The sequence below is a fragment of the Phallusia mammillata genome, chromosome 3, assembly GCF_965637545.1.
Source record: "Phallusia mammillata chromosome 3, kaPhaMamm4.hap1.1, whole genome shotgun sequence".
In the NCBI taxonomy this organism is placed as follows: domain Eukaryota; kingdom Metazoa; phylum Chordata; class Ascidiacea; order Phlebobranchia; family Ascidiidae; genus Phallusia; species Phallusia mammillata.
In genome coordinates this window covers 22,774,307-22,789,693 of record NC_137254.1, presented here as the reverse complement: position 1 = coordinate 22,789,693, position 15,387 = coordinate 22,774,307, and the positions used below count along the sequence as shown (strand labels likewise).

The window sequence follows — 15,387 nt, the reverse complement described above, 5'->3', positions numbered from 1 at the left end:
TCTTGTCCTGTACACGGTCTATGATGAATAGCGCTTGTTTTGCTTGGAAAAATAACCTACATAAGGGACAACAGTAAAAAAAGGCATCAAGCCATCTGACAAATTACACATTTGTGAACTTAACTCATATAAACTGATGAAGCTTGATTGAAAAACCGACTTTCAAATGAGATTTTTTTTCTAGGCAGCTTACTGTGGCTTTTGTTTTTCCAACAGTTTGTAACTTATTCTTTAAAAAAGCTGAAGACTTGCAAAGAGGGCACGTTTTCTAGCCCCCTTAATTGTTGTTGAACATAAAGCTGGTTATTGTGTATTAAATGATTTTAACATGACAAATGTTATCAAGACATAAACATATGGCCACGCGTTATGGACATTTATGACCAAGTGTAGCCGGAACAAGTAAAGGCTGTGAAACTACAAGAGTATATACCAATAGCACATATCAGGCCCCACGTTATGAACAAGACAGATCACTAAAGATAGGGAATTAAGTAGCAACTGGATTTTTAAATATAAAAGTGCTTTATCGAGGTTAAATGTGTGATGAACAATCATTAAGTTTAGTTAGAGCCTTTTAGGATAACAGTAGAAAGTAAGTTAAAATTCTATCTTTATACGCAGTATGCAATATGCTGTAATAGTTTAGAAGTGATCAACAGTTGAGTGTAGGTATGTCAGTAATAGCAATGACAATATTAGGAATGGTATAGTTCAAATGAGCCAGCGTGTTGTTTATTCTCTGTATTCAAGGCCACTAGGCTCAGCCAGATCTAAGGGAATTTCCTGAGTTAAGTGACGCTTTTGTCTGGAAGCCCCAGCGTTAACACAATGGTTGCAATCTCCATCGGAGCAAAGGTCACCATCGCAATGCACGAAAAGCTACAAAAATTTAAAAATATAATTGCATGTGTTAGAAGTGTAAGCAGGCCGAAACCCGAAAGTACACATCGAATTAGTCATAAAAGTCATTTTAAGTGTGAATTAAGTCGGACCCGATTTAAGCCCAAACCTATTTTTAACCTAATCCAAGACCCGGACCAAAATTGACCATAGAAAAAACGGACTGACTATTAACTCTGGTATATATGTTATTTCATTACTTGTGCAAACCAACCATGTTACATAATTCATTATTGGTGATGTTTCAGGTAATTATAGACAAAATAACATAAGGTATGAGGTAGCAGATGCAAAGAATCCAAAGATTGGGTTTAAAATCAATTTCAAACAATCGCCATGTAAACAAATCGTAGGAATACTTGAAAAAACAAAATTCATAAAGCACATACCAAACCGTAAATACCTGCGTTCCAAGACGTTTAAAAGTAAAAGGCCGGAAACTAAACATTGTCATAAACTTCGGAAAATCAAGATTTGAATTCAACTGAAGTTGTCCAGATGATACAACATCGTTTACAAAACGAAAGGTTTGGTCTTTCGGACATCTGGTTGTAAACAATTGAAAACAATGATAGTGATTCGCAAACCAGAACTTCTCAAAAAAGAAATTTTAGTTACAGGCATTGAAGTTAATACGATGGTAATGATATTTCAGTGACAGGAAAAGTTTTGTTAAAATGTTACCTTAAATATATTAGTCAAAAATACTCGGTAGGTCCTTTGTTGTAAAGAAAAGTTGTCGCTAAAGTTATGCACCATTAACAAGTATAAGTTACTGTTTGCTTGGATAAATGTTCTGTACCCGTTTTTCAGCAGATAATAGCGTTGTTGGTCATTAGAATCGGCTGTTGGGGTTGCAAAACAGTCTCGAAGTCGTAATTGCTTATTTTGGAGGTCCGAGTTTGCATTGTAACTTTCGTCAACAGATACCTGAGAACGAAAAATACCAGCTGTATGATTCATTCATTTACGTTTCCTCGAGTTGTTAAATCAATAAGCTAACTTAACTTCAACTTACCATGGCAAAAAGGCTATTGTCAACCGAAAAAGCCACCGCTGGATCAAGAGTCGTTTCATTCAACCTGTAACATAGTGGGCATCAGCTTTAAAAATAAATACGTTTGAAACAGCTATTTAGTTCTTTTGTTTAAATCGCATTTCACAGGTAGGTTAAATGATTATGTGGGTTTCGGGTCTATACTCGTCTGTTGGGACCGACGACATTCTTTCGCATGCCTCGGTCTTTTTGAAAAGTTCCAGTGTTTATTTATGCTTGATTACAGATTGAGGTTCATCCGTGGTTTGTGACAATACCATGTAAATCGCCATTTTGTGGAAAACAGGGTTTTAACTTGGGCATGGGTTTGGGGTCGAGTTCAGGCTGCTCTGCTTGGGTTAGTCTTTAAATAAAACGGGCTTGCCTTGGTACCGCCTTTTAGTTATTTGTTATTTAGTTGTATCGTAATTCCACGTTGCTTAATCTAGCTTTCGGGCCTATGCTTCAGGCTTGATTGTTTTATTTCATAAAATTTGGTTTGGCCAGTTTCGAGCCCGCTTACCACTATGGGGCAAAAACATTTCACACGAACAGAACTATACCACGTCAGAAGACCCTCCCTACATTGGCACCACGCAATGCTTTTGCAATGAGGCAGACCCGAACAAAACGAGAATATGTATGCGTACAATTCAATGTTAGCGTTATAAAAAGGGAAAAAAACATTTTGCCTTTATGGTCTATTCAAGCTGTGTTTTTTTCAGCAGGTGCAATGAACTGTTCCTTACGTGTAAAATGATATAGACAGAATGTTGGTCTTTATTCTGTTGCGTAGATCCAATGTAAAATCGTCGTACACATCAAAGTCGTCGCTCCGAGTTCCTTGTGAAGCATTTACGTGTGTTTGAACTTGGCAATGCAGATTGATCTAACAAAAATGATACAAGTTGTCCTTTACATTACGTTAAGTGGATATGCATCAAAATGATCATTTATTAGTTGACTAAACGTGGGAACACAGCATGCAGTAATGTATTTGATAAATTTATTCGTTTTGTCGAAAGGTTTTGTATTAAATCAGCGGCAATGTTCATCAAACATTAAGCTTTTCGCTTTTTAGCGGTCACCACGAATCAATCTTATCCGACATTACTAACTATTCAGCAACTTTCTGAAAATATTTAATACCATCAACACTGAAGTCCATGTTAATTTCAGTCAGACATATTTAGTGTCCGCTAAATTGAATTGTGTTACTTGAAAATGGCCTCTGTCTCTAGTAATAGGAAGGTCGCTCTTCCAGTCTTCAAGTTCTTCTGCAGTGCGTGGTTGGTTGTTAAATCGCAGAAAGTTGTCATAAACTAGATTTTCATCCTCCACCTAAACAACACAACACTAAAAGGTTTAATTTCTGTGTTAAACGACTCTAAGACGCCTATAAGCCATGGGTGTTACGATAACAACAAAGCACAACGAATACAAAGTAACCAAACGGATTTTCCCAAAGATGGATTTAGAATGTGTTTATCGTCAAAATACTACAAGTACATTCACAAAAAACGGGCAATGAAAAACCTATAAGTTATAACAATTGAAGGCAAAAAGATACGCTTGCCATATTGTATCACAGTTTACGCTTACACCTAATATGGGTTTCCTGAACAAACGCAAACGCTTTTAGCTTAACAAAAATTTTACGTGGTGTGTGTAACATTTCAAGAAATGAAATTTAGTTGTTTTATAGAAATTGTCACACACGAGAACATGTAAATTGCACTAACTCCACTTTAAAAAGCTCTACAATGAAAATTATTTGTGTAATAGAGTACCTGAACTTTTGATCCGCAAGAATCAAAGAGAATTTTGCACGGGGTGCGGATAATTTGATAGGAACTGTAACCGTACCGTTGTCTATTATAGTAGGCGTTTTCTCTTGGGATTCTTCTGCAAAGTTTTGCATTGACAAATAATGAAAACATGTGAAACGATTGCAACTAAACTAACTTCTAATACAAAATAATATTTTTCTACATGTTATAAAAAAGCTTGTTTGCAATTTAGCGTCACAAGTATTCGAAACATGACATAAAGACTTACGTAAAAGGTCAAGTTTATAGAGCTCTTGGCAAATGTAATTTTATTCCGACGTTTCGACGTCCTATACAGGTCGTCTTCATCAGAGTAAATAACACTGAATGCGACTAGTAAAGTGCACGATAAACAAAGGTGTTGCCTCGTTGGTGAATATTCCATGACTCAAGAAATAGTCTTTTCCTGTGGTCAGGCACCCGGGCCACAACAGACGGCGCATTGACTTCTTCGAGTCGCTGTTGGTAACATCCCGTTGATGTTCTTTTCGACGGGTGTTGAGTGACCTTCCAGTCTCCCCGATATATATTAACGGACATTCGGCGCAGGGAATAGAATATACAACACCACGTTGTGCAAAGGTGTTGATTGGATCTTTCGGGTGACTCAGTAGCTTGCGGAGAGTATTGGCGGGTTGGACGCCAACCGCTACGCCGAAGTCACGCAACATACGCCGTAGAATATATGTCAGTTTCGGTATGTACGGAAATGTCACATACATCCAATCAACACCTTTGAACAACGTGGTGTTGTATATTCTATTCCCCATCAAAACAGACGTGATGCTTTCAGCGTGCTACAGGCACCTGCTGAAAGATTAGAGGCCCAATCATCGTGCGGTGTTTTCGTTGCATTGTGCATGACTTGCTTGCGTTCCATTCTTTTTTCCTTTGTTTATCGTGTATTGTACTAGTCGCATTCAGTGTTATTTACCCTGATGAAGACGACCTGAATAGGACGTCGAAACGTCGTAATAAAATTACTATACACACAGACAAAAGCCAATGGGTTGCAAGACACCCCACAAACGCGTTTATGCAAATAAGTAACGATATTATTATGATGCCTACATGTTTTTTAGGTGCCAACAGACAAATTAGCAAAAAGCATCAACCCAAGCTTTTGAAATAAATGTTTTATTAAATTAAGAAACCACACTGAAGCAAAGGTACAACAACTTCTTCTTAACTATTTCTTTCGCAAAACGTTGACGTGGTGCCTCTCGTCGTGTGGTATTTGGAAAAGTTTCGGTAACACGCAGTTTATTCCTTTTATTCAACAACAACGTTTACAATGTACTAACCAACTAATTATTAAGCCCCTTGACTTTAATAAGCAGCTGTTTTTTGAACTTTTACGTTTTAATGGCCTGTGCGCAAACTTTCTTGACCAAACAGGTGGAACAAACCAGCGTTGGACAGAAAAAAAGAAAATATGCACGAAATAAAATATCTAAACTGGCAAAAACATGTCATAATATAAACTAAATCCTGAACAGGTATTCAATACTGGGATACGCTTTAAAGCCTTTATGTAGACCAGCGTTTACGACTCACAAATATATTTTTCTAGGTTATGCTGGGGCGTATAGAAGTGCTTGAAAGAAAAAAAGGTCTTTCACAACGTCAAATTACTTTTTGAAAGTCAGATTACTAAAAAGTATTGAAGGATTAGCGAAAACTACCTTTCGTTCGGAAAGCTGCAAGTACAGTTAGAGTTTTGGTCTGGTACTCTTGTAAACAAGTTTTGTTGTCGAACTTTTGAAGGCAGCAAATTTGCGTTGCAAGTCACTTCAAAATATGTAGGGTTGCACGTCACCGAACAAACCTGGCTATCTGCAATCAATGTAAATTCGCTGTTAGATTTTGCAGGAGTTTTGCATGGCGAAATAAAAAGCTGATATTTCCACATGTCGTTCACAAGTAAAAATTAAAATAAATAAACTATTTGTGAAAACGACTTTATACGGTTAAACTTAAACAATCCACTATATACAGACTGCTGTTGAGTTGACTAAACCAGTGCTCTTCAATTTTTACCTTTTATACACCCTTTATACGGAATTCCATGCCCCTATTATCGATTTAACAGTCAAATGGTTTTTGGGCGGTTTATAGACAGAAATAAAACACGTTAAGCTAGAAACACACAAATGTGAATAAAATTAATCAAGTGAACAAAAACAGTTTTATAGTGGTGGTATCTATGTTAACATACAACCACTTCAAACTGTTAACTTTACATCTTTTTGGATGAAACCCCTATTCACCATGCACACTCTTGTGATTTACTCAGGATGAAGCGCATTGGAGTAAACCTAAATTTGGTAATTTAGTAACGGTAGGCCGAAACAGATCATAATGGCAAAATGTTTCTGGTTTCTGAGAAACAGTTTTCTTTGTTTTACCTTTGCGCCACTGACAATGCTTCCCTTGATATCTGCTTGAACACAAACACTCGTAAATCTCACCCGTAGATGAACAAGTTCCTCCGTTTTGACAAGGCTAAAAAACATCAAGTTTAGTTCTATGCAGTGGTGGGATTCAATTTGTTTGTCATCCGGTTCTATCACAAAAGTCATATTTTTCAGCCGGTTCTGTTACAACAAGTCCATTGACAGTAACCAGTAATGCTAACCGGTTCGCTGATCTCATAAAATTTCGTGAGACGGTTCTATAGAACCAGTGCAAACCGGCTGAATCCCACCACTGGTTTTATGCCAAAATCCTTGTTTAAACAGATCAGATTCGTTCGCAACATATATTTCAGGACTCGTGCAAATTTTAGTCCAGAGCAAAATAGTTCGATTCGAGTTACAAAGCAAAACAACTTACTCTTTTTTGTTGTAGAAATAAATTACAAAAGTTGTTTTGTAAATTACACACAAAACGACAGTTTCATTAATGAATCAAAACCATCAGCAGCAAGGCTTAAACTGACGATGATTGTTTGCCTTTTTCAACTATAAAACTACTCACGTTCATCGAATTTTTGGAACTGATGATGCCATTTAGGCAAAATATAAACTCACAAACTGACTGATTTGGTTTATTTTAAACCAAGGATTTTACCGTCTATTGGTTTTACTGTTCATAGTTCATACAACGCATACAAAGCCACAGTCTGGCCAAAAAGTGGTGACATACCGATGTAAGACAAGGGTTAAAAACTTCGCATCTTGATCCAGACCTTCCAGTAGGACATCGCGAACAATAGAACCCCTTGTAATGGTCCGTACAACTACCTCCATTGCATGGGTTTGACAATGTCAGGCATTCGTTAAGGAGGTCTGATTGAGATAAATAGTATACTGTTGTAAATGCGAAGTTTATTGGACCCAAAGCTAACAAACAAAAGAATTCGATTTGTTTTTTAAAGTTATGCGCAGCATTCTATAAAAACTTGATTAAGGTTCACATTGATTCAAAGTTGTAATAACTATAATTAGTTTTCAGTGCTGAACATTTGTGGTTTTTATAGGTCGGTCCGTGTTATTTCAGTTTCAAACCGGTCCCCAGTGCAAAAAAGGTTGCCGACCCCTGCTATACACCACAATGACATAGCACACAAAAATAACATGCTCCAGGCCAGTAAGGTAACTGATGGGGCTTTTTAGTAGGATCAGGTAGACAGCTATTAAGAAACACGATGGCGTTTCTTACCAGCTTTCCATATTTTATTTAAGTCCGGTATTCTTTGATACAGACCGTCGCAAGTTTTGTAATGGTAACGAAATAACACTTCAATACAGTGGTGCTATGGAGTGAAATAAACTCTACGATACACCACAATGCCCATATCTACCAGCTGTGAAAGGTTTTCAAAGCTTTAAACATTTAATACAGTACAATTAAACTTTAAACCAGCTGATGCTTAGTGGATAAAGACTGTAATGAATCTTATGCTTATTGATTAAAATTTATTTAACCATTAAGTGATCCATCCTTATGAATTTGATATAATTGTATACTTGCCTTTAGATACCGTATTTATCTCAATTCATAAGGATGGTTGACTTAATGATTCTTTAAACATTTATGCCGAAACTTAAAAAAACAAGCTGCAGGAAATAGAAACAAAAATATAGCAGAAACAATATAAATCTTATTAAAGATAGAGGTCGGTAATTAAACATTTGCCAAAAGATTTTACCATCTTCCATTACACAAGAGATGGTGTTTCCAGGCACATTTCTACTGCAACGACAAGAAACACTCCCAGAATTGTATCGGACGCACTCTTTTCCATTTCCATAACAGTGCTGGTAAATAAATGGTATGATGGTATGTAAAGTGACTACTTCCAAACTAATTATAAGACCATGCATATACTAGTGACACACGATCTTTTCGGTAAAAAATAATCTTATCACAAGTATGTATACATTTGTCGCTTAGTCACAATAGTCAAAACAAAACTTCAATTGGAAAGGATGTTAAATAAGATTTGCACAGATAGTTTTAAAATGATAATGTGAAATACTGTAATACATCACAGTTCGCAACAGTGCCGGATTACCCATTAGGAAAAGTAGGCACGTGCCTACAGGCCAGTCAAAAATCCAGGCCACTTTGCAACAACGATCTTTGCGACAATGATTTGGCAACACTGATAATTACAATTTTTTAGTTGGCAACCCTGATTTTGGGGCCACTTATAAAATGTGCCTACAGGCCAGCAGACCCTTAATCCGGCACTGGTTCGCAATGTACGTATATGTAGTAACGGTTAAGCTGCAGCGCGTTTACCATCTATCCACCAATTGTGCGCTCAACTTTGTCGTACTTTTTAACGTCTGAACTAGGGTTGGTTCGGATATCAATAATTTCCATTATCCGGATAACGGATATATACGGATATTTTGAATTTGACTATCCGGTTAACCGGATAATAACAAGTCTATTACAACATCATCCAATTGTGGCACAGACTTTGTTTTAGTGTTTATAATTGTCCTACATATGTCAAGTTTGCGCCTTTACTGCTTAAGCAGTGTAGTTCTGAAAAAGAACGATACATCAGTTGTTTCATATTTTGCCCCACAGTCAATTCTGAGCGAAAATAGGCCCAAAACATTGTTATTAAGGTAGGCCTATACATTTTCTTCGAATCTCACAATTTATCCTTCCGAGCGAATCATTTTACAATGGATGCCTTTTCTATTTTATTGGTGTGACTTCAATTCTCTCGTGAATTTTGACATCAGTAGGGAATATGCACAACAAAGGGTATAACAAAGAATATTCGGTATAATTAAGATAAACATAAAGTACTCTATTGCACATATCACTGCACATTAACTGCGTGTTTTGTAAAATTGTGTTAAAATGCATAAAACGCTTACGCGGCGCTATATTCTTTTTTTATCCGGTTAACCGTCACAAAAATATCCGGATATCGGATAGCAAAAAAACCTTCGGTTAATCGGTTAACCGGTTATCTGTTATCCGGATAATTCAACCCTAGTCTGAACGTTGCGCAGCTATTTCCAGGTTGGTGAATATTTTAGCGCAATTGTGCTGCTACGATTTTGCCCGGTGACATAAACTAAACTCAACATATGCAAGTGCAAACTATAATGTCAAACTCATCCGCAAGTTCCGGTTTAAGGCAAAATAATAAACTTACTTCTCTCGAAGAACATTGCAGATCGCACCGTTTGCCAGTAAAAGGACCAGGACAGTCACAAAAAGATTTAGTGCCATGCAGAACACAAGTACCACCGTTGTAACATGTAGTGTTCAGACAAGGGTCCGGAATACTGCAATCCTTGCCGATATAACCTGCAAACAAACCATCACAAACAAGTTGTTATCATACAATACGTTATGATTGGGTTTCAAGAAGTACTGGGCCTGTAACCTTTAATTGGGTTTAATGTAGATATGCAACGTACACCCTGCCCAACCTGAGGTCACCTTGTATTAATCTAAACTTGATACAAGTTGACCTCAGTTTGGGCAAGGGGTCTTACCAATGCAGAGTTTACTAAATCAGGGGTCCGCAACCTTTTCTACTGCGAACTGTTTTTAAAACTGAAATTTTATCGCGGACCGCCCTTCAAAAAACTGCAAATAGCAATGAAAACGCCTAAGTTAGTTTATCATTCCCGGGATACATGGGCAAAATGGTTTGAAGCATTAAACCTGAAAAGTACACGGCGCGGTAACGAACACCTCGCGGACAGGTACCGGCCCACGGACTGCTGTACTAAATAACGAACCGCTGTTAAAATTGCTGATTCGGCAAATCGTAAAATGGCACGACTCATAAGTTGTCACAGATTTGCAGCGTTACAACCAGACGAAAAAAAAATGTGTTGCAATGGCGACTGGGTCGAAAGTCCAATTTACACAACTTTTGCAAAATATTGTGGCTAAAACTTAGGTGTCTTTTTTTGGTCCGATGCCGCTAAATTGAACGACTGCTGATGCGCGCACAGTATCGGGCCAACCTTAAGTCACGTCTACATTAGGATTATACCAGATGAATTTCCCGGACATGTCCGGAATTTAGGCTTAAAATCAATGTCCGGAAGAAATTTTTATAAAACACTTTTAATGTCCGAAAATTTTTTGCGTCTTGTGGCCTAACCTGCAGTAGTTCTTACAATTTTCCTGGGGAATTTAAAAGGTTTACGTTTTAACAGTTGTCTGTGCTGTTGTAATAAACGATGTACCTACATTTACGCAAAAATACTTATACTAACATGCATGCATTAAAGGCTATTTTGTGATTGTGTCCGGATCTGGTATAACTTTACGTTTAACTAAATATCTATTAATTTATTGACATGCTTGAATTCACTAATCAAGGCAATAGTTATACGACCAAATTTATATGATAATAGGTTATACGTTAATAACAATCAAATTTTTATTTAGAGACAACTTAAGTAAACCCCCTTTAGCTCGATTTTACGTTCATTGTCATGTAGTGCTGGGACAAGGGTGAGGGTATGCAAGCATTATTGCAAGTATAACGCCATGGTTTAAATTAACATACCAGGAAAGCATGTACATGTGTAGGTTTCTCTTTCGGAGAAGCAAGTCCCATTTGAATTGCATGGATTGCTGTGACAGAAATCGACTAAGTGGCATCTTGATCCGTGATAGCCAGGACTGCAACGGCATGACCGTCTGCAGATACAACGATAATGTGACTAAATAAACTGCAGATACAACACACTTCTTTAATTTATTAGATTAGTAAAAAACTGTTATTATTGTTTGAGCAAGTCGGAGCTTTTTTGAAAGATTTTTAGATTTGAAAGATTTGTTTTGCTTTTGAAATCACCCACTGCATGTTTCCGAATATCTGCCAATCTCATTTGAAAGGCATTTCATATTAAAATTGAGGTAAATAAAATGTATTGATGTTAACAGTAAATTCTTAAATCAAGTTTAGGCTACTTTTTAACCTCATTCTCAATTAACAATGACATCACTGAAATCCCACAAGTTTTTGCGAGAATTGAAATTTTACAGTAATTAAAGTAGGTATTAGAAGTGTGTTGAGCATCAAGTGTCGCAAAGCGTAAGCCTTGTTGTAATGCAATAAAGCAGCAAGTATTTTGCAGGTCCGGGCACGTATGCAGGGGAATACCCTTCGAGCGAACTTAGGTTTTTGGCTACGTCAGCGCAAAACCTAGGTTTTGCCTTTGGTTTGTCGAAACTTCCGTCTTTCGGAACGAACTTTGAACTTTGTCATTGAAAACAGGCTGGCAATAGTTTCGGGAAGTACGTAAAGGAAACAATACAAATATGGTATTTACGTACCCACTTGCATCTTCGTAGAAACACGTCCCTCCGTTTAAGCAGGGATCGAAAATGTCGCAAATGTCGACTTCTTGTGGTTGAATGGCTTGAGATCCATTTACTGTCTTCTCCTCAACGGCTGCCCCTAAAATCATATTACATATCAATTTTGGAACACTATATACGGGTCTGTTCACAAGTTGAATGGTGAAAGTAACGGCCCAAATAGACGCAAAAAGCGTTTCGGCAAATGCTCATGCCATCATCAGTGATATATGAAGGCCACATCAGTTACACCCGTTTATATACACTTGAATCACGTGAAGGAATGATAAAAAGGTGTGAAACAAGCGTCGCACAAAAACGACAGATAAAAAATAATTTTGTTACGTACGATGTCCATATAAAATAAACTAGAACTGACGAACTACAACACGGCCTAAAAAGTATTAATAAAATATGATTGCAGTTACTGCAACCGACTTTTAATTTGTGGTCAAAATATGTTTTAACGCCAGTATTCGAATGTATAAATTTCTTACCTGAAATTGAGCTTATAAATGACAACAAAACACAACAAACTATTAAACTAGAGTACGTTCCCATTATTAGGCGAAGTCGAGTTCCTAAATCAAAATTCCAATCACATTTAGGCTAAGTCACCCTAAAAAAAATCATAACATACGTCGAACATTTTACAAGCCAAATGCAAAATAGGACATCAGGACAAACACAACTTGCTGCATAAAACAAATCAAAACCACGATTTAGATCTTTCGACAAGACAAATCAAAAACACTGCTCTGCCTGAGTCGGTTACTAAAAGACTGCTGCACAGGCTGGTGTTGCATAAGGCCTGAATGTCAAGCTATTAGAGATTCTACCCTTTTTCCGCTTACTATTGCTGTATCTTGTAGCTTTTAAGAAAAAAGTGAGCAACTGTCAATTTCAATGTACATTTTCTATCATCTTAACTGCTTGTGACTCACTAAAGCCTTTTTTGACCATTAAGCACCGAGCCCACTGCTAAAAACCATAAGAACAGTACAAAGCTGAGGGCGTTTTTTGCACTTTCGTCGGCACATTTCGAGCAATCAACGCGAGCTTCGATTCTTGCGTGATTGGGTCACGACTTTGTACCTTAGCCTCGTACTTTAATGTGCTTCTTTATGATGCTACTTGTTGCGCACTGCGATTAAAGTAGAAAAACATGGTCAAGCATTGCACAGCGTTTTTTTTATCATGCTGTAGATTGTGCAAGTTGTAAGGCACAAAAAGAAATACGTCGGCACAGTTAATTTGTGCAACATGAGTTTTTTAACTGAAAAATTGCTGATTTGGTAATCGTGTAACGCAACTGTTCTAATGCAAACACATATAATACAATTTTAATAACAATAAGTAAGCAATTTAAGTAAGTGGTTTTGGCGTTTTAAGAATCATGCTGCTTCGCACCCCAATATTTTTTCGTTTGTGACGTCACAAAAATAGGTCACGTGGGTGCGAAGACAACTGGCGAAAATGAAAAATGAAAGGCGAGCACATGTTCGCAAATCGCAATGCTTCCTTTATATAGCATTCCTGTTTGGAAAAGTGTTTTTACTTGTGATTTGTAGACCCAACGAATACAACACTAGGTTAGTTTGGTTACGGCATTTGCCTAATGGTTGCTTGGTTACGCAAGCAGTTAGGTTGGGTCTTGGCGTTGGATTTACAAAAAAGATCATTAACTAGCCACCATCTTTTACAGAGAATTAGAATCTTAGGCCAGCAGGTTTATCCTATTGTCAATTTGCTTTAGTTGTCGTATAGCATACAATATATAAAAACAATGGCAGACGTCCAAGTTGAACAACCAGCCACAGTGCAAGAAGTGCAGGTAAAGGATAAAAAAGAAAAGTAGTTTTACTGGAAATAATGATGATCACAAAATAGAAAAAATATCGGAAATATAAATAAGTTGCTTTGATAATTTTGAAACAGATAATTCATATTTTAAAAAGGGCATCTTTTTTACAGGGAGATGTGATTGAAGAAACCGTTGCTGGTAAGTTTATTAGTTTTTTTTTTACTTCATATTGTACCATGTATAAACACAAATCATTTTCTCTGCAGATGATTCTGTTACTGAATCAGACAGTGATGATGAATCTATTCCAGACTTGGATGACAATCCTGAACCAACCACAACTACTGCTGGCAGCAATGCCTCACCACAGGTTACCTCTGCTGCAGGGCCACAAATCACATCAATTCCAGACATGAATGAGGTATTAAACTGGACTGTTTTTTACTAAAGAATATTTTAGTAACTTTAATTGGTGTTGTAATGCTTGTTGTATTAATTAGATGCTGGGTGCCAGTGGAGACATGACTGGTGGAAAGTCAAAACAAAGCAGAAGTGAAAAGAAAGCAAGAAAGGTATTTAAAATCAACATGCACAAAAGTGGGTCTTCATTTGATTTGCTCATCATTTACAGTAGCACAAAGCCTTCTGATAACAGATTAACCCACTTTATTGCATATTCATGTTATGTTTCTGTAGCATATGCAATGTGTCAACATGTGTATATTTTAACTCTTGATTGTAAATGAATTGCAGGCATTGTCCAAACTTGGCCTAAAACCAATTACTGGAATCAACCGGGTTACCATTCGCAAGTCGAAAAATATTCTCTTTGTTATCAACAAACCAGATGTGCTTAAAAACCCTGCATCAGACACATACATTGTGTTTGGTGAAGCCAAGGTATGAGGATTTTTGCAAATTGTACTGTATTGAAGATTGTGCATTGTTGAATTACGAATGATATGTACTTTTGGGGCAGATTGAGGATCTTTCCCAGCAAGCCCAACTTGCAGCTGCTGAAAAGTTCAAAAACAAAGCACCAACAGCATCTGAAACTGCAACCACTGTACCAACTGTTCCCGAGGAGAGTGATGAAGAAGTAAGTAACTCCTTGCTTTAGTGCATACTATCATAAATGTATATTTCCATCATAGAAAACATTTAAGGCTATAACAAAAGGAAATAGGATGTTTTGAATTTATGACTTCCTGCCCATCAATAGGCTTGAAATGTGTACAACTTTTGACTGCATTACACTTGATACATAATCTTCACTGTTTTTAGGTTGATGAAAGTGAGGTGGAAGCCAAGGACATTGAATTGGTAATGCAGCAAGCTAATGTAAGCCGTAGCAAAGCAGTCAAGGCCCTCAAGAACAACAGCAATGACATAGTCAATGCCATTATGGTAAGTACAAATGGTTTTTTTTGTAGTGTCCTGTTTTTATGGTTCATTTGCAAATCTATCTCATTGGATTAACAAATGTCTGAAATGTTACAATTAGATACATTTTTGTGTGCTTCCAATTTTTTGTTTGTACAAATCTAGTTTTTGACCTTTTATATTTATTGTATTTCAGGAACTGACCATGTAGCGTTAACTTTTACCAAGAAGAGGAAAATGAATGCAGTTCAACAACCTGCTGCTTCCACTTCTTGCACAAGGGTTGTTTTTTCTGAAACCACCTAAAGAGAAAAGTTTGGTCCAATTAAGCTGCTATTGTTTTTCCCCATGCTAATGTGAATGATTGTACTTGAATGAGCAGTGTTTTGGGCCATTCGGTATTAGCATTATGGTTAATAATTGGACATCGGCTTTATGTATAAAAATTACAGTTCAAAGTGTGGTTATTATGTTTTCTCTACTTGTTTTAATGTGGACTATTGACAGATGCGTGTTCCGTGACAATAAAGTTGTACAAAACTATTTTCTGTTCCACTTTTTATGCAATGGTTTTTAATCATCAAGCCAGTCAATTTTTTTTAACAAATCATATCACCCGTTAAAACAGA

General features: G+C 36.9%; 2 protein-coding genes across 2 annotated transcripts; one reads left to right on the top strand and one right to left on the bottom strand.

The window, feature by feature from the left end:
• Positions 1–294: 294 nt before the first annotated feature.
• On the bottom strand, positions 295–12,186 carry LOC145217489 (uncharacterized). The gene is made up of 15 exons (XM_080084762.1): positions 12,069–12,186; positions 11,548–11,671; positions 10,775–10,908; positions 9,398–9,552; positions 7,922–8,030; positions 6,916–7,058; positions 6,177–6,273; positions 5,454–5,604; positions 3,730–3,844; positions 3,158–3,280; positions 2,689–2,828; positions 1,922–1,985; positions 1,706–1,833; positions 1,307–1,448; positions 295–882 (listed from the first exon to the last, which is right to left on the bottom strand). The coding sequence occupies exons 1-15, from the start codon at positions 12,130–12,132 to the stop codon at positions 736–738; spliced, it is 1,836 nt and encodes a 611-aa protein (XP_079940888.1). The 5' UTR covers positions 12,133–12,186; the 3' UTR covers positions 295–735.
• Positions 12,187–13,250: 1,064 nt separating this feature from the next.
• On the top strand, positions 13,251–15,301 carry LOC145217661 (nascent polypeptide-associated complex subunit alpha-like). Its single transcript, XM_080084994.1, has 8 exons — positions 13,251–13,405; positions 13,546–13,573; positions 13,642–13,796; positions 13,876–13,947; positions 14,129–14,275; positions 14,355–14,474; positions 14,660–14,782; positions 14,955–15,301. Exons 1-8 carry the CDS (start codon positions 13,358–13,360, stop codon positions 14,967–14,969), a joined length of 708 nt encoding a protein of 235 aa, XP_079941120.1. The 5' UTR covers positions 13,251–13,357; the 3' UTR covers positions 14,970–15,301.
• Positions 15,302–15,387: the final 86 nt, after the last annotated feature.

Coding starts and splice junctions, on each gene's coding strand:
- LOC145217489 (XM_080084762.1), bottom strand. CDS start 12,132: ATGGGAACGTACTCTAGTTTAATAGTTTGTTGTGTTTTGTTGTCATTT. Junction 10,909..11,547: donor TTCTACGAAGATGCAAGTGG/GTACGTAAATAC, acceptor TTGTATCTGCAG/ACGGTCATGCCGTTGCAGTC. Junction 1,986..2,688: donor CTGTCTATATCATTTTACAC/GTAAGGAACAGT, acceptor ACTATGTTACAG/GTTGAATGAAACGACTCTTG.
- LOC145217661 (XM_080084994.1), top strand. CDS start 13,358: ATGGCAGACGTCCAAGTTGAACAACCAGCCACAGTGCAAGAAGTGCAG. Junction 13,797..13,875: donor CAATTCCAGACATGAATGAG/GTATTAAACTGG, acceptor TGTATTAATTAG/ATGCTGGGTGCCAGTGGAGA. Junction 14,475..14,659: donor CCGAGGAGAGTGATGAAGAA/GTAAGTAACTCC, acceptor CACTGTTTTTAG/GTTGATGAAAGTGAGGTGGA.